General features: G+C 39.6%; 1 protein-coding gene and 1 long non-coding RNA gene across 3 annotated transcripts in view; one reads left to right on the forward strand and one right to left on the reverse strand.

The window, feature by feature from the left end:
• The window catches only part of LOC133556074 (monocyte to macrophage differentiation factor-like), a 30,663-nt gene extending 15,909 nt beyond the window's left edge, over positions 1-14,754 (forward strand). Inside the window, exons 1-8 of one of the 2 annotated variants that reach the window (XM_061905686.1) lie at positions 3,010-3,183; positions 3,308-3,356; positions 9,516-9,597; positions 10,557-10,717; positions 10,778-10,852; positions 10,924-11,025; positions 13,941-14,010; positions 14,080-14,754. In XM_061905686.1, coding sequence (XP_061761670.1) covers positions 3,331-3,356; positions 9,516-9,597; positions 10,557-10,717; positions 10,778-10,852; positions 10,924-11,025; positions 13,941-14,010; positions 14,080-14,283 — 720 coding nt within the window. In that variant the 5' untranslated portion in view covers positions 3,010-3,183; positions 3,308-3,330 and the 3' untranslated portion in view covers positions 14,284-14,754. Of the gene's footprint in view, positions 1-3,009; positions 3,184-3,307; positions 3,357-9,515; positions 9,598-10,556; positions 10,718-10,777; positions 10,853-10,923; positions 11,026-13,940; positions 14,011-14,079 lie in introns of those variants that run through there. The other variant, XM_061905687.1, reaches the window with a different exon arrangement.
• The window catches only part of LOC133556083 (uncharacterized), a 522,853-nt gene that overhangs the window by 220,214 nt on the left and 284,483 nt on the right, over positions 1-18,156 (reverse strand). The window lies entirely within an intron of this gene.

The following is an 18,156-nucleotide window of genomic DNA, read 5'->3' on the forward strand; positions in this document are numbered from 1 at the left end:
GATTATATGCATGCGTGTATGTATGTATATGTACATGTATGTGTATATGTATGTTTGTACAGTGAATGTATATATACATGTATGTTTGTACAGTGAATGTGCATGTGGATGTACGAACTTTGAGTGTGTAGGTATGTACTGTATTTGTGTATGTATGTGGGAGACTCGGTACGTATGTATGTATGTATGTATGTTTGAATAACGGTGTGTATATGAGTATATGTCTATTTGTATGTACAGTATATTAATACAGAACCCTCGTTTTTAACGTATGGCGGTTTTTATTTTGCTGTGGCGTCACACCACAATCATTTACATGAATGGGAAACCCTGATTTATATCATCCATATCGCGCAACCCTAATAAAAACTACCCCGGATTCCCAAGGTTTAAAAGTATAAAACGTATCAAAGAGGCTTCTACTTTCTCAAAAACTGTTGTAAGTGATTTGAGTGGAAAAAGTTTGGACGTGGTCTGCAATTACGCTAAAGTATGAAGTTATATAGAGGGCCACACAATATAGTTGACAGTTAGCAACGTAGTACGCTGGCAGGAAGCAGACAGATGTGTCTCTACATGAGTCTCCCCAGCCTTGTAATGTAATATGTTTTAAATCTCTCTGAGCTTACGGCGGAAGCTGCTCATCGCCAAGGATGATGCGTTACTGAGTGCAGCTTTAGGTTCAGTGTTATCTTAAGCGCTTACATAAACGCTCTCGTTCCTCCGATCAGCGCTTACGTAAGCGTGATAACGCCAGTTGATGTGACGACACATCGTATGCTTACCATGCCACGGTACGTTTATATGACCTTGAAATATATAATAAATGGACACTCTATCAATAATTATGGTTCCCTCAGCAAACATTGCCTTTTGTTACATAATGTACTAACAAATTCAGTATGAAAACCTAAACAATTTATATTTAGGTGTATTTTTGTTTTAAAGGCCTACTGAAACCCACTACTACCGACCACGCAGTCTGATAGTTTATATATCAATGATGAAATATTAACATTGCAACACATGCCAATACGGCCGGTTTATCCATCCATCCATCTTCTTCCGCTTATCCGAGGTCGGGTCGCAGGGGCAACAGCCTAAGCAGGGAAACCCAGACTTCCTTTTCCCCAGCCACTTCGTCTAGCTCTTCCCGGGGGATCCCAAGGCGTTCCCAGGCCAGCCGGGAGACATAGTCTTCCCAACGTGTCCTGGGTCTTCCCCGTGGCCTCCTACCGGTTGGACGTGCCCTAAACACCTCCCTCGGGAGGCGTTCGGGTGGCATCCTGACCAGATGCCCGAACCACCTCATCTGGCTCCTCTCGATGTGGAGGAGCAGCGGCTTTACTTTGAGTTCCTCCCGGATGGCAGAGCTTCTCACCCTATCTCTAAGGGAGAGCCCCACCACATGGCGGAAGAAACTCATTTCGGCTGGTTGTACCCGTGATCTTATCCTTTCGGTCATGACCCAAAGCTCATGACCATAGGTGAGGATGGGAACGTAGATCGACCGGTAAATTGAGAGCTTTGCCTTCCGGCTCAGCTCCTTCTTCACCACAACGGATCGGTACAACGTCCGCATTACTGAAGACGCCGCACCAATCCGCCTGTCGATCTCATGATCCACTCTTCCCTCACTCTTGAACAAGACTCCCAGGTACTTGAACTCCTCCACTTGGGGCAGGGTCTCCTCCCCAACCCGGAGATGGGTTGGGGAGGAGACCCTCAACAGGAAACTCCGCGGGAAATTTAAAATTGTAATTTAGTTACGGCCGGTTTAGTTTACTAAATTACAATTTTAAATTTCCCGCGGAGTTTCTTGTTGAAAACGTTGCGGAATGATGACGCGTATGATGACGCGTGATTGTGACTTTATTGGTAGGAGGGGAAATATTAGCCCAGCACCACTTGCGGCTAAAAGTCGTCTCTTTTCATCGCGCAATTACACAGTATTTTGGACATCTGTGTTGCTGAATCTTTTGCAATTTGTTCAATTAATAATGGAGAAGTCAAAGTAAAATATGGAGGTGGGAAGTTTTAGCCTTTAGTCACACAAACACATGGTGTTTCCTTGTTTAAAATTCCCAGAGGTGAAGCTTTACTATGGATCAGAGCGGTCAAGCGAACATGGTTCCCTACCACTTGTCAACCGGCAGGTTTCGGTGAGAACATTGTAAAAGTCGCCTCTTACCGGAGATCAGCGGAGCTTCTGCCCTGCTGCAGCTTCGTGACTTTTCTCAGAGACTGGCGTCAACACACCCGTGGAAACACCCCTCCAACTATCAGGTACTATTTAATTTACTAAAACGCTAGCAACACAATAGAAAGATAAGGGATTTCCCAGAATTATCCTAGTAAATGAGTCTAAAAACATCTGAATCGGTCCCAATGCAATCGCCTTTTTTTTTAAACTTTATTTATTTTATTTTTTTTCTAGTCCTTCACTCTAAATTTCCTCATCCACGAATCTTTCATCCTCGCTCAAATTAATGGGGAAGTTGTCGCTTTTCGGTCCAAATAGCTCTTGCTGCTGGAGGCTCCCATTATAAACAATGTGAGGTTGTGAGGAGCCCTCACACCGGTGACGTCATCCTCTGCTACTTCCGGTAAAGGCAAGGCTTTTTTATTAGCGACCAAAAGTTGCGAACTTTATTGTCGATGTTCTCTACTAAATCCTTTCAGCAAAAATATGGCAATATCGCGAAATGATCAAGTATGACACATTGAATGGACCTGCTATCCCCGTTTGAATAAGAAAATCTCATTTCAGTAGGCATTTAATTCAATGGGAAAACAGTTTTCATGTTGCTATTATATCCATATTGGTTGATGTTACTATTATTTTATATATTACACTTAATATTGTTTACCTAAGTTAGTGTATACTGATATATTTTATTTTACAATTACATTCCTCGTACTTTATTACCTATGCATGTCAGGAAGTCCTCATCAAGCCACGCCTTTCCTAGATTTGATTGGTTAAACACGTGCCCTCCCCCATGTTGATTGGCTCTCCCAGTTGTCACTCACCGCATGGTCCCTTCATGTCACCGGCGGGCCTTGTTGCTCCCTCGCCGGGCTACTTTTCATAATGTTGGTGGTTCCTACGTTTCTACCTCAAACGTCCAAAAGCTGTTAAAAGCCTTGATCCAGGATGCCATGGCGGAAAAGACTGAAATGGTGCCTTTTGGCGATAGTTAGCAGCTAGGTGGCTTATTGCCGGCTAGCTAACGCTTGCTAGCGTGATAGCATTTCTTCATTATTACACTTTTTCATACGTGCTTTTTTTTTGCTTCTATTTTAGCTGCTGAAACTCAATACGCTGCTATGGAAAGAGCTAACAGCTTGCAGAGGTGAGTTAATTATTAATAATGAACTCATGTCGATTATTTCACGTCATTGTTCGTTTCCACGTCACGTTCGAGCTCTATGACGTCATCAACATTCGATTCACTTATGGATTGAACTTCAGTCCATTTATCCATCCATCTTATTTTTTTAATTAATGCACACTTTGAAACACTTAACTTGATTGAAAGTGTAGAACAGCATTCCTTTTTAAATAGTTTTACACTGTATGATGAAACCTAAACACAAATGTACCTTTTCAAACCAAAAAACCTAACACAAACACCACCGGCTAACTTATGTTATTAGTAAATCCTTACATTTTGATACAACGTTTTCACTTCCGATACGATACCGATATCGTAGCCTTGAGTATTGGCCGATGCCGATATCAATACAATACAGGCACGAATCATCCATATATTTATTCTTTATTTTGTTGTGTGGAATGTTAGAAAAGGCTTGATAAAGTGATGTTACTGATGTTGTAGTGTTAAAACAGAAAACAATAGTCAGCAAGAGTAGGTATAGGAAAAACTGACCCATTTATTATTAACCAATTGGTTACATAAATGTTAACCTTCAATATAAGAGTATTACCTCAACAAATCCAATAAAAACAAAATGTTATATTTAAAGTGCAAAATAACCACTAATACCAACATAATTATACAATTGAATAGAATAAATTAAAAATAAATTAAAGACCCTGAAAAATAACCTAAATAAATCCAATTAAAAAAAAAAAAAAAAAACGTTTTAAAGTGCAAACAATTCAAGTTCACTTCAGTTATTTTTTTACTGTCAGCATATGTTGGAAACAACTGTGGGCAGGGACAAAAACTACTTTTTAACCTCTTCGTGCATCTGGGGTATAGTTTTGTCTACAATGTAGTGGCGGCTAGAAATAATGTAGCGAGGTTCGAGGTGCTCCATTAAGCGTTACTCACCACCGACAGGGGGTGGTCATCAAGCACAATAAACTGGACTATTTTCTAGTATGGCCATTGCCTTTTTGCTGTCCCGTGGTAGTTTGTCACATCCTGCAAAGCTTTCGGCCACCGTGGGTTGTTGAAGCGAGCCAGAGGTTTTTTGTTTCGCCTTCCTGCTCTCGTGAAAATCCCCATGTTCTTTTTTGTGGTGTTTTTTTCAAATGTGCGATGAGGTTGCTTGTAATGAACCTTCCCGGTTTTGTCCCTCCACGGGACACTTGCGCCTGAAAAAATGTTGCATTTAGCGCCAACGTCTTTGTCCGAGTTTACGTTAAAATACTTCCACACAGCCGACATCACTACACTTTGCTGCAAGCACACGCGTGGTCGTTGTTGTGATCACGTGGGCTGTGCATGCTGGATCAAGATCCTGTTATTCTGCGGCCGCCACCTGCTGTGTTGGAGTGTGAACAAACCAGAGTCACCTATTATCGAAGTACTGCAGCGTCAAATGGACAGCTTATATCGGAGCGCTTATATCGGAGCTTTTAGATTCAGTCCGATAAAATCCGATATTCACTTTTTTGGCTAATATCGGACTGATTTCCGATATCGATATCGGATGGGGACATACCTAACATTTTCTATAGCACTTATCCTCACTCGGTTGGGTTACCATGACTGGTGTATATACAAGTATTTGGCCACCTGCCTTGACTCACATATGAACTTATAGTGCCATCCCATTCATAACCCATAGGGTTCAATATGATGTCAGTCCACCTTTTGCAGCTACTACAGATTCAACTTTTCTATGAAGGCTGTCCACAAGGTTGCGGAGTGCGTTTATAGGAATTTTCCACTATTCTTCCGAAAAGCTCATTGGTGAGGTCACACACTGATGTTGGTCGAGAAGGCCTAGCTCTGTCTCCTTTGTAATTCATCCCAAATGTGTTATACGGGGTTCAAGTCAGGACTCTGTGCAGGCCAGTCAAGTTCATTCACATCAGACTATGTCATCCATGTTTTGTGCACAGTCATGTTGGAAGAGGAAATCCCCCGCTCCAAACTGTTCCCACAAGGTTGGAAGCATGGAATTTTCAAAAAGGTTTTGGTATCCTGGAGCATTCAAAGTTCCTTTCAGTGGAACTAAGGGGCCCAACTCCCGAAAAACAACCTCACACCATAATTCCTCCTCCATCAAATTTTACACTCGGCAAAATGCAGTCTGAAATGTACCGTTCTCCTGGATAGCTCCAAACCCAGACTCGTCCATCAGATTGCCAGATGGAAAAGTGTGATTCATCACTCCAGAGAACACGTCTCCACTGCTCTAGAGTTCAGTGGCGACGTGCTTTACACCACTGCATCCGATGCCTTGCATTGGACTTGGTGATGTATGGCTTAGATGCAGTTGCTCGGCCATGGAAACCCATTCCATGAAGCTCTCTGCGTACTGTACGTGGACTAATTGGAAGGCCACATGACGTTTGGAGCTCTGTAGCAACTGACTGTGCAGACGGTCTTTGCACTATGCGTTTCAGCATCCGCTCACCCATCTCTGTAAGTTTATGTGGCATACCACTTCGTGGCTGAGTTGCTGTTGTTCCCAAACTCTCTAATATTCTTATAATAAAGCCGAAAGTTGACTTTGGAATATTTAGGAGCAATGAAACTTCACGACTGGATCTGTTACACAGGTGACATCTATGACAGTTCCACGCTGGAAATCACTGAGCCCCTGAGAGCGGCCCATTCTTTCACAAATGTTTGTAGAATCAGTCTCCATGCCTAAGTGCTTGATTAGGACACCTGATTCTGATCATTTGGATGGGTGACCAAATACTTTTGACAATATAGTGTATTTTATAAATGTCTATATTTTCCACAATTACAAATGACCTAATTAGTCTGCCATTCATGCATGTCACGCACAGCTGTTTCGTACACACAGGGAAAGAGTGCACAAACACAAAAACATTCCAAGAGAAGAAATGACAATTTGCAGTCTTGTTATAAAATATACGTTCAAAAATAGCTGACATTAGTAACTAAACTTTGATAAGTAGCCATCGTTAGCGAACAAACTTGTAAGAAAAATGTCCAGGAGGTGTTTGTCTATTAACCTGTTTTGTCTTTTCTTAAAAACTCAGTGTTTACATTTTCCTTCTAGAGTAGGTGTGTCCAAACTTTTTCCAGCGAGGGCCGCGTAAATAAAAAAAAATTAAGGATACGAGGCCACGTTGATACATTTTGGTCATTAAAGATACTAAAATCAAAACAATATGTAGAAGTGGGGGAAAATAATTTTCAGATTAATCACAATTCGGACATGGATGATCATAAAATCAATTAGTAAATGTCGATAATCGATTTATTTATTGTAAATAATGTCGTGTAGACAGTTCTAAAATTTGGCTGACTGCAGCAAGCTTTACATCGAGAGATTCGACCAGCTCCTTTATTATTTTGTTCCTGTTTTGCACACATTTGCCTTAATTTAATAAATGTGGTGGAAACTAATTTAACTGGTTCTTATTACAAATGCACTGTTTTTGAAAGTTGCAAGTGATAAAAGCTTATTTAGTGAAACTAAAATAAATGTAAAACTGCATCAATATACATAAATTGAAGATGTATCACTAATTGATTTTTGAATCGTAATCATATTCGAATCGTGAGGTGCCCAAAGAATCCCACCTCTACAAAATAGTTTAATCAGTATATGCTAAACTATCTGAACACAACATCTTAGCTTCGTGTTATCTCTAACAAAGCATATTCTACGTAATGTTGCCCTAAATTAAGCATTTCCAATTATTAAATGGCAAAATAAACTCAAAATATTAATATTACAGTAGTATTGGCTACTAGATGAGACCAAAACAATCAGACCACGCTGTTCAGTATCTTGGCCACTGTTTGGCTCAGCCTCAGTCAAAATTACTAACAATAACATGTTAACTTTTTAATCTAATTTTGCAGCCAAATGCTTCAGACCAATAACTTGGTACTTGACACGTGTTAAAAATTAGCATGCTCACATTCGCAAGCTAACTTTGTTAGCCAAACATCTTAGAGTTATATGATTAGGTGCCTGGCACACGCTAACTGTTAGCATGCTAACGTTTTTTGTTTAGCTAATCTTACATGTTTATGCTTCAGTCATAGGACTTGCTTAATAATTAATTGAATTAAATGATACAAGTTAATGCTAATGTTATTACTTTCAAACTTTTTCTTGTTACACACACGAGCGCCAACGCAATTGTTCATCACGCTCCCATGGTTGATGACAATAAAACTTTCTAATCTATCCTATTCTACAAGCATGTCACTCTGCAGTTTGCAGACTTTGTACTGTGACAAGTGTTGGCAAGTGTGTCAAGGTTCAAGATTGACATGTAGGGCTGGGCGATATGGCCTTTTTTAATATCTCCATATTTTTAGGCCATATCGCGATACAAGATATATATCTTGATATTTTGCCTTAGCCTTGAATGAACACTTGATGCATATAATCACACCAGTATGATGATTCTATGTGTCTACATTAAAACATTCTTGTTCATAATGCATTATTATATGCTCATTTTAAACTTTCATGCAGAGAAGGAAATCACAACTAAGTCAATTGACCAAAACTGTATTTATTAGGCAGTGGCACAAACGTTCATGTAATTTCCAAAACAGAAAGTGTAAGATTGTCAGAGACATTTTAAGTGTCAAATAAAAATGAGCTGCATAAAAGGAAGTCAAATAGTGTCCGTCTTTCCCTATGTCAGCGGTCTGCAACCCGCAGCTCTGGAGCCGCATGTGGCTCTTTCATGCCTCCGCCGTGGCTCCCTTTGGGCTTTGAAACCGAATGTCAACAAATAATGGTTGCTTGATCTATTATATTTCATTTTATATAGTTAGTTCATTTGAATTTAACAGTTGTTATTTTGGAGAGTTCTGGGATCTTGTCATAGGAAAATAAAACCCATTTGAATATATTGTCGATGGAGATGTATGTCACAGCCCTTATGCGACATCTCTTGCTGCCATGCAATTGAATTGTTTTTAGCGGTCAACCCCTAGCAATGGACGGATCAAAAAAGAGAAACATTTTATCTACTTACATTTTTATTAATTTGCTGTTTATATTGATGACTAGGTAGTTTTCAATTTTTGGTCAAATGAATATATCGTAGTCGTATGTCTTCAGAATATTGGAATGAGTTGATTTTAATTTTTTTATTCATTAATAAGGGAAGGAACAGTGTATGTTGTTTCTAATGTTCAAAATAATTTGATGATTTGCTTCATTATACCCAGAAATAAATCAAATAAGTGTTTGATTTCATAGGTCCTATAGCTTTATAGCACACGTATAAGGAAACTAAAAGTGGTGTTATGGTCATTTTAAGAATCTACCAGTTTGTGGCTCTAGGTGGGTTTTATTTGGGGTGAAGTGAGCTCCATTGGCTCTTTGTATGCTGAAGGTTGCCGACCCCTGCCCTATGTGGTAGGTTACTTCGGATGTTATTAAATTCTGTTGTTGACTATTTTTTTCCATACGGTGATGTGGAAATGTTTCACTCGGCATATTGTTGGTGTGGCACCGAATGGATATGTTGAGATGCGGAGTAAGCACTCTTCATTCTCTAGCAGGTGACTTTTCAAATGACGCTACATATTAGCAGTAATGCTACTTTTAATAGCAAAGCTTTTGCCGCATGCTTGACTTATTACGGTTGTCTGTTCGACTTATTTCTACTTGAAGCCAAACCACTGCCAGGCGATGGACCCCCTGCTGTTTTTCTTTGGAATTAATTTTTCCTTCATTCGCACCTTCTTTCTCTCGTATTACCACTCTCACGGCTTAGCTTGCATGACAGCTAACGTTACCCATGCTGCTCCCTCTCTGCTCCGTGAGGGCGTATACGTATGTGACGTATGACGTGACAGTATGTGACGTATGTAATAAGGTGCGCTTGCTGTCTGTGAGAAGGAGAGGCAGGAAAGAGGGAGAATAGCCTGTAATGTAATGCCAGCAGCTAAAAGCAACTGCGTGAGAACTTATACTCCTATATCACAATATAGTCATTTTCTATATCGCACAGTGACAAACACGCTATATATCGTGTATAACGATAAATCGCCCAGCCCTATTGACATGTAATAAATGAGAATTGTCTGTATTGAGTCCCGACTGTTAAAATAATCAATCTTTATGACTGTGTGTTTCAGGTTCATGAACAGGCGTCCCTCCGCTAATTGTCGCTACCAGCCTACCCGCTACGAGCATGCCGCCAACTGCTACACACACGCAGTGAGTCTCCACCCCACCGCCATCCACATGCACACAACCTTGCTTGGCTCATCTTTATGTCTTCGTCAGGCCAGTTCCTAATCGGGGGTCATCCCTCTTCGTCACGCCAGTTTTCTGATCGTTTTTGTCTTTCCTTCACGCCGGTTGCTGATTATCTTTGTGTCTTTGTCTCCGTCACGCTAGTTCCTGATTGTCTTTGTCTCTTTGTCACACCAGTTTTCCGATAGTCATTGTCTCTCTCTGACACGCTAGTTCCTGATTGTCTTTGTCTCTCGCCGTTACTCTGGTTCCAAATCGTCTTTGTCATGCTAGTTCCTAAATGTCTTTGTCTCTGTCAGTCACGCCAGTTGCGGATCGCCTTTTTCTCTCTACGTCACGCTAGTTCCTGATTGTCTTTGTTTCTCTTCGTTACTCCAGTTCCGGATCGTTTTTGTCTCGCTTTGTCACGCTAGTTCTGGATTGTTTTTGTGTCACTAGTTCCTGATCGTGTTTGTCTCTTTCTGTCGCGCCAATTGCGGATGGTCTTTGTCTCGCTATGTCACGCTAGTTCCGGATCGTCTTTGTCTCACTCAGTCACGCCGGTTCCTGATCGTCTTTGTCTCCCTCAGTCTTTCCGGTTCCTGATCGTCTTTGTCTCCCTCAGTCACGCCGGTTCCTGATTGTCTTTGTCTCTCCGTCATGCCGGTTCCCGATCGTCTTTGTTTCGCTCCATATCTTCAGTTCCTGATCAGTTGTGTCTCTCTCCGTCACGCCAGTTCTTGAATCTGCTTTGTCTCTGTCCGTCACATTAGTTTCTGATCAGTTTTGTCTCTCTCCGACACGCTATTTCCTGATAGTGTTTGTTTTCCGCCACGCTAGTTCCCGATCGTCTTTGTCTCTGTGTCACGCCAGTTCTTAAATTGTCTTTGTTTCTGCGTCACGCTAGTCTTGATGGTCTTTGTCTCTCTCCGTCTCACCAGTTCCTGATCGCTCCCGCCTTGGTGGGCATGGCGCTGCTGCACCGGTTGTCAGACAACCAGTGGCAGCGCGTGACGGCGTGGGTGTACGGTCTGGGGCTGTGCGCCCTCTTCCTTGTGTCCACCGTTTTCCACATCATCACCTGGAAGAGGAGTCATATGAGGTGCGTCGAGGGGGGCGCGGCTTCTTTAAGGCGTCGATTGATGTTGTGGTGACGTTGCAGGGAGGTGGAGCACTGCTTCCACATGTGCGACAGGGTGGTCATCTACGTCTTCATCGCTGCCTCTTACACGCCGTGGTGAGTCTTCGGCCACACTTCTATACTCAAGCACCAACCACTCTGACATCATCTTGTTTTTGTTCCTTCAGGCTGAACCTGCGAGAACTGGGGCCACTCGCTGCTCACATGCGCTGGTTTGTTTGGCTGATGGCGGCCGCCGGAATCATCTATGTCTTCAACTACCACGAAAAGTAGGTTTCACCACCATATCCATCCATTTCCTACCACTTGTCCCTTTTGGCGAATGATTGATAATTGTCAATAACGATCAGGGGTCTGCAACCTTTGCTTTCTCCTAAAACATTTTTTCCATTTCTTCCACTAAAGTAAAATGGTCTGAAGCCGCAAAACATAACACAGCTAACACACTTTCTAAAAGTGTTAATCTTTTATTTAAATAAACAGGCTAATGCAAAATCTAACTTTTTTTGAGGCGTTTCTTATTTTGGTTCTGTTTCATGGTCAGCTAACCCCCACATCTGCACACGCAGGCTCCTTCTCTTTTCATTGCCTTCCTTGCTCCTCAGGATTCAGCCTGTCCACATTCACGGCCCTACGGACAATTGTAGAACTCTTTTCAAAGATGGTGATTATCCTCTGGTTTTTAAAGGACATCTCACTAGGAACGACAAAAAAAGAACCTTTGTTTAGAATAGTGGTCCCCAACCTTTTTGTAGCTGTGGACCGGTCAACGCTTGATAATTTGTCCCGCGGGGTTGGGTGATTCTTTATTTTTTTATTTTTTTTTTTTTTGGTCATGAAAAATGGAGGTTTTTTGGGTTGGTGCACTAATTGTAAGTGTATCTTGTGTTTTTTATGTTGAATTAATAAAAAAAAAAAAAAGTAAAAAAAAATTCTTCTGCAGTCCGGTACCAACCCAGTGGTTGGGGACCACTGGTTTAGAGGATGTCGACATTTAACTTGCCATGATGCATGTACAAGAAAAAAAAAAGAATAAAAATTGTGAAAAGTTTAGAAAGACATTTGGACTTAACGCTTTTACCCCTTTTTTGTGTGTGTTTTTTACGTCACAAACAAGACTGGGTGCAAATTGCATTTGTGACCAAATATTGGGGTCTTTTTTTAAATTGAAATCATGCTAGTACTTGTGATTATGCAAACTCAAAAAGGGTGATTAATCTGATTTTTAAAAATGTATCGCTTGACAGCATTACTAACAACATATTGATAATAATTAATTTATTAATTAATTTAATTTATACGATCTGCCGAAGGCCAATAAATGATCCGTGGGCTGAAATTTAGACACCCCTGTCCTAAAGTGTTCAATAATTACACTTGTTGCTTGGTTCGAAAATGAGTATTAACATGTGTGTGAATCCTCGCTTAATATAGCGACAAAGGTGTTAAGTTAGCAACGTTGATGCCACGTCTTCTTATTCTCTGGCAGACCAAACGTGTTAGAAACAGTTACAATGCCATCTGCTGTATGAAGTTGTAATGACAAGCTATAATTAGACAGTCCCGTTATAGTGTATTGATTTAATACATGTGCGGCCCCTAGAGAATTTTTAACACACACATTCTTAAAAAAAAAAAAAAACAAGTAGAATAAAAGAGCATACAGGTGAAATTTCATGAGAAAACTTTGCAATATGGTCTATAATAACACAAAATAATGAATTCAAATCAAGTTTTGTTTTTTTCTTAAATGAATTGACCTATTCAAAGCGCTAACTACTTCACATCAAATATTCCACTTCGAAATATTTTTTATGGAAAATATAGCATATGTTTTGTGTTTGCTCAAAAAATAATAAATCACAACCATTGTTTTTTATTAACTATTTCAGGCTCCAATTACTTCACATCAAATGTTCCACGAAAGTATATTTTTATGGGAACATTTGCATATTTTGTGTGTTTGCCGTATACAAGATCAAATTTTCTTTAACAGAAAGTACATCAAAAAATAATACAAACTTATAATTGAAGGAAAGTTCCAAAGTTGATGTAGAGCAGGGGTAGGGAACCTATGGCTCTAGAGCCAGATGTGGTGGCTCTTTTGATGACTGCATCTGGCTCTCAGATAACACGATAAGTAATGAATAATTACTAATCAGTGTTAAAAATAACGTTCAAAATATAAAACATTCTCAGATATTGGGTTTCTCTATGTAAAAGCGCTGTGAGTCTCTAAAGAAAAGCGCTATATAAATACAATTGACTTCACTTCACTTCATGCATTTTGATCCATCCATCCGGTTTCTACCGCACCTGTTCAAGAAGATGTATCAATGGTAAGAGGCATTTTCTTTATTATAGGTTAGTTTCAGAATAACAATGCTATTAAAAAGAATAAGAGACTCATTATACTCTAAAAATGTTGGTCTTACTTAAAAATGCACACATTTTGTTGTATTCAGAGGTAAAAAAATATATGGCTCTCACTGAAGTACATTTTAAAATATTTGGCTTTCATGGCTCTCTCAGCCAAAAAGGTTCCCGACCCCTGATCTAGAGATTTAAGCGTTAAAGTAAAAATAAAAAATGATTACTTATTTTTAACGCTTTTATGAGTGGGACCCTTTTGGATCCCCAATAATTTGTGTGGGGTTTTTTCAAACTGTTAAACTGCTCAAATAATAACTATGAATTAAAATCAATGTTATTATAAACTATCAACCTATTAAAAGCTCAAATTACCTCACATCAAATACCGGCATTCCACTTTGACATTTTGGAAGGGGAAATATTGCATATTTTGTGTTTTTGTCATAGAAAACAGATTTGAAAAAAAAAAGGGCATAAAACAGAAAAAGTGTTAAACTTTATACTGACAACTTGACTGTAAGTTGATCTAGAGCTTTAAAAATAAACATTTTTTAAAGACTTATTATTTTATAACTGAGACCCTTTTCGTCTCTGGGTCCAAACTTGATGGGAGTCCTGAAGTAAAAAAAATGTTTGTAAAAATGTAAAATAACAAAATAGCCCCTCCATACTTTAATTTTACAGTGAACGCCTAAGTTTTAATAGCCACTAAAATAATTGAATGTATGCAGAACAATGGCATTAAGGCAAGATAAAAATAAATAGTAAGAATAAAGATGTTTTTTTTTCTCCTCCTGATGTTTGTTGTCAGGTACAAAGTGGTGGAGTTGACCTTCTACTTGACTATGGGCTTCTTCCCTGCATCCGTGGTCGCCTCAATGGTGAGTATGTCGCCCCCTGGTGGCTCAGTTCAGCATGACAGGCTATAAGCGCAGCCTCTTACCTTCCAGAACAACACGGAGGGTGTTCACGAGCTGGCATGCGGCGGCCTCATCTACTGCCTGGGCGTGGTCTTCTTCAAGAGCGATGGCGTCATCCCCTTCGCCCACGCCATCTGGCACGTGTTTGTGGCACTCGCGGCCGCCGTGCACTACTATGCCATCTGGAAGTACCTCTACAAGCCCTCCGGCGCCGATGCCCTCTTCCACTCGTGAGACACCGCCGAAATAACGTTTACGACCACGAAATGTTTACCCTCTTTTCCTATGCGGTTCTTTGAAGCCCAAACTTTTCTATCACTTCCTGTCATTCCACTGGCAGAGAGGAGGAGCCGAAACGCTATGAGGCGGGGTTATCTTTAAAAACCTCTTCCTGTCACGCCAGAAAGAGAATTTTAGTGAAATCGAAAGTGTTCAATTTGGCTAAAGTCAAGATGGACACATGTGGGCGAACTGGCGAGGGCGGTGCCTTGACTGAAGGGCGGAGCTTAGGCCATTAACATTTGACTTATTTAGCGCCCCCTGCTGGTCTTTTGCTGCACTCCGGGTGACATGAAGGTGCTGAGAAGTCAATGTTGATGTCGTCTTTGTGACATGTGTTCTTGTAAAGTTGGCCTTCCTGCCGCCATCTTTTGTGGTGCTACTCGCTCTCCTCTTGCGACAATAAAAGCAGAAAAAAATGCAAAAGGTCTTTATTTATAGCGTCAGGTCAGAAAACACAAAGCTGACTGAGAACCTGTTCTTGTCTCACTGTTGCCGTGGCTACGCTGCATGAGGTCTTGTCTCCACGGCAACGAGAGGCACACAAAATGACGGCTAACGATCTGTGACGTCATCATCTTATTTCCCCACACTGTAACAAAGACAACTTGATGAACTCGCCTCGCCACAACAGGACTCCAGGGGGCGTCCACTAGTGATGTGAGATACCACTGATTTTTTTTTTCTTACAATCAGATACCGAGTAAATTTCAGGCTGGTATCAGCAATATCGATACTTAGTGCAAATATACATTTTGTGCAGTGGCGGGTCATGAGTTTCCCACCTAGGCCTTCAGTGATGTCCGGTTTCAATGATTGCCTCTCATAATATGATCATTTATGTCCCCATATGACCATTGCTGGAGAAATACTATACAGAAACACATTTACGCACTATTGTCTATTGAATCACATTAACAGTGTACAAAAGGGTTTATTTTCTGGCACATTTAAAACCCAATAAACCCGTATCAGCAATTGAAGGCCTACTGAAATGACATTTTCTTATTTAAACGGGGATAGCAGGTCCATTCTATGTGTCATACCTGATCATTTCACGATATTGCCATATTTTTGCTGAAAGGATTTAGTAGAGAATATCCACGATAAAGTTTGCAACTTTCGGTGCTAAGAGAAAAGCCCTGCCACTACCGGAAGTCGCAGACGATGACGTCGCAGGTGTGGGGGCTCCTCACATATTCACAATGATTTTAATGGGAGCCTCCAACATAAAGTGCTATTCGGACCGAGAAAACGACAATTTCCCCATTAATTTGAGCGAGGATGAAAAATGAGTGTTTGAGGATATTGATAGCGACAGACTAGAAAAAAAACACAAAAAAAAACGAGTTAAACAAAAACGCAATTGCATTGGGACGGATTCCGATGTTTTTAAACACATTTTCTGGGAAATCCCTTATCTTTCTATTGTGTTGCTAGTGTTTTAGTGAGTTAAATAGTACCTGATAGTTGGAAGGGTGTCTCCACGGGTGCCTTGATGCCAACGTCTCAGGGGAGTCGACGGCAGCTTCATGGACGGCCCAAGCTCAGCTTTTCTCAGGTAAAAAGCGACTTTTTAACCACAATTTTCTCACCGAAACCTGCTGGTTGACATTCGGTAGGATTCATGTTCGCTTGACCGCGCTCTGATCCATAGTAAATTTTCACCTCTGGGAATTTTAGACAATGAATCACCGTGTGTTTGTGTGGCTAAAGGCTAAAGCTTCCCAACTCCATTTTTCTACTGTGACTTCTCCAATATTAATTGAACAAATTGTTAAAGATTCAGCAACACAGATCTCCAAAATACTGTGTAATCATGCCGTTAAAGCAGACAACATTTAGCTGTGTGTGTGTGTGTAGCGCTCATACTTCCTAAAAACGCGTGACGTCTTGCGTACACGTCATCATTACACAACATTTTCAAGACGAAACTCCCGGGAAATTTAAAATTGTAATTTAGTAAACTAAAAAAGCCGTATTGGCATGTGTTGCAATGTTAATATTTCATCATTGATATATAAACTATCAGACTGCGTGGTGGGTAGTAGTGGGTTTCAGTAGGCTTTTAATACATATCTTATGTGGTACTGTCAAAATTTAAATTGCAAAAAACTCTAAATGTGAAAAATTAAAAAAATAAAATATTTGAACTCACAATTTGTAGCACCCATTGACAAGCATTTCCTCATTTCCTTGCCAACATTGTCTCACAAGACGGTTTCTTTTTAAATATCCTTCTTGCAAATGTATAACTGCCACCCAATCAACGCTTTCTGCTAAGTTGCAACTAAGCAGGAATGACAAGTGAGTAACCAATTAGTCTCGTTAACATCAGGCTACTTAGAGAGGCAACTGTTAACACCTTGTGATCTGATTGGCTATCGCAACCGTCTATCAACTCTTAGTGTTCTCAAATTCATCCGCTAAAGGTCCCGATGACTATCCAATCACAGGACATCTAGATGTTACATTCAACTTGAGGCCATCCAGAAGGCCTCACTGAAACCTTGTGACCTGATTGGCTATCGGAATTGTCTATCAACTGTATGTGCCCGTTCACTTACAGTGCAAAGACGCCTGCATTGTTGATTCTGAAGGCCTTGGCCAGATTTGGTACAGCATTGCAACACAAGCTAGCTGAATTCTGATTGGATATAAAATAAAAACTACAGCAGTGGAAGGAGCATACTATGACATGAAGAGAATATGAAAGGTTTTAGATATTTAGGGAAAGTAAATTTAAAAAATACTTTTTTCTTTATGATCATGATTTTTGGTTAATTTAGGCCAGCAGAAAAGCCCATCTCTGCTTTTGTGTCTGCAAAAATTTGGACAGTTGTGCATTTTATCTAAAAAAACAGTAAAATTGTAAGAAAAAAAGCAAACATCTTAATATAAATAACAATATACTTAAGTAAACAATAACAGTTTTGTCTTTGAATATATTTCATTTCTTTCATAGCATTTAAAAAAAATATGAATTATGTAATTATGTATGTACATATGTATATACATAAATATATACAGTACACATATGTATATACATATACATAAGCTATGTATGTGTGTATATACATATATATATAATATATATATATATATATATTATATATATATATATATATTATATATATATATATATATATATATATATATTATATATATATATATATATATTATATATATATATATATATATATATATATATATATATATATATATATATATATATATATATATATATATATATATATATATATATATAAGCTCTATGGAGATGATTTCATTTTCCAGCATGATCTGGCACCTGCCCACAGTGCCAAAACCACCAGTAACAGGTGTACTGACCATGGCATTACTGTCCTCGATTGGCCTGCCAACTCCCCTGACCTAAACCCCATAGAGAATTTGTGGGGTATTGTGAAGAAGAAGCTTAAAGACACCAGACAAGACCTAATAATGCAAATGAGCTAAAGGCCACTATTGAAGCATCCTGGGCATCCATAACACCTCAGCAATGCCACAGGCTGATTGCCTCCATGCCACGCCGCATTGATGCAGTAATCCTTGCAAAAGGATTCCCAACCAAGTACTGAGTGCATTAATTGACATCTTCAAATGTTTGATTTTGTTTTGCTGTTATAATTTTTTTTTTTTTTTACCTGGTCTGAGGAAATATAATTTTTTGAGATTGGATTTTTGAGTTTACTTAAACTGAATGCCATAATCAGCAATATTTAAATAAAAGGCTTGCAATATTTCAGTTAATGTGTAATGAATCCAGAATGTATGACATTTTCATGTTTTTAGTTGCATTACAAAAAA

Source organism: Nerophis ophidion, linkage group LG07 (assembly GCF_033978795.1).
Source record: "Nerophis ophidion isolate RoL-2023_Sa linkage group LG07, RoL_Noph_v1.0, whole genome shotgun sequence".
Taxonomy (NCBI): domain Eukaryota; kingdom Metazoa; phylum Chordata; class Actinopteri; order Syngnathiformes; family Syngnathidae; genus Nerophis; species Nerophis ophidion.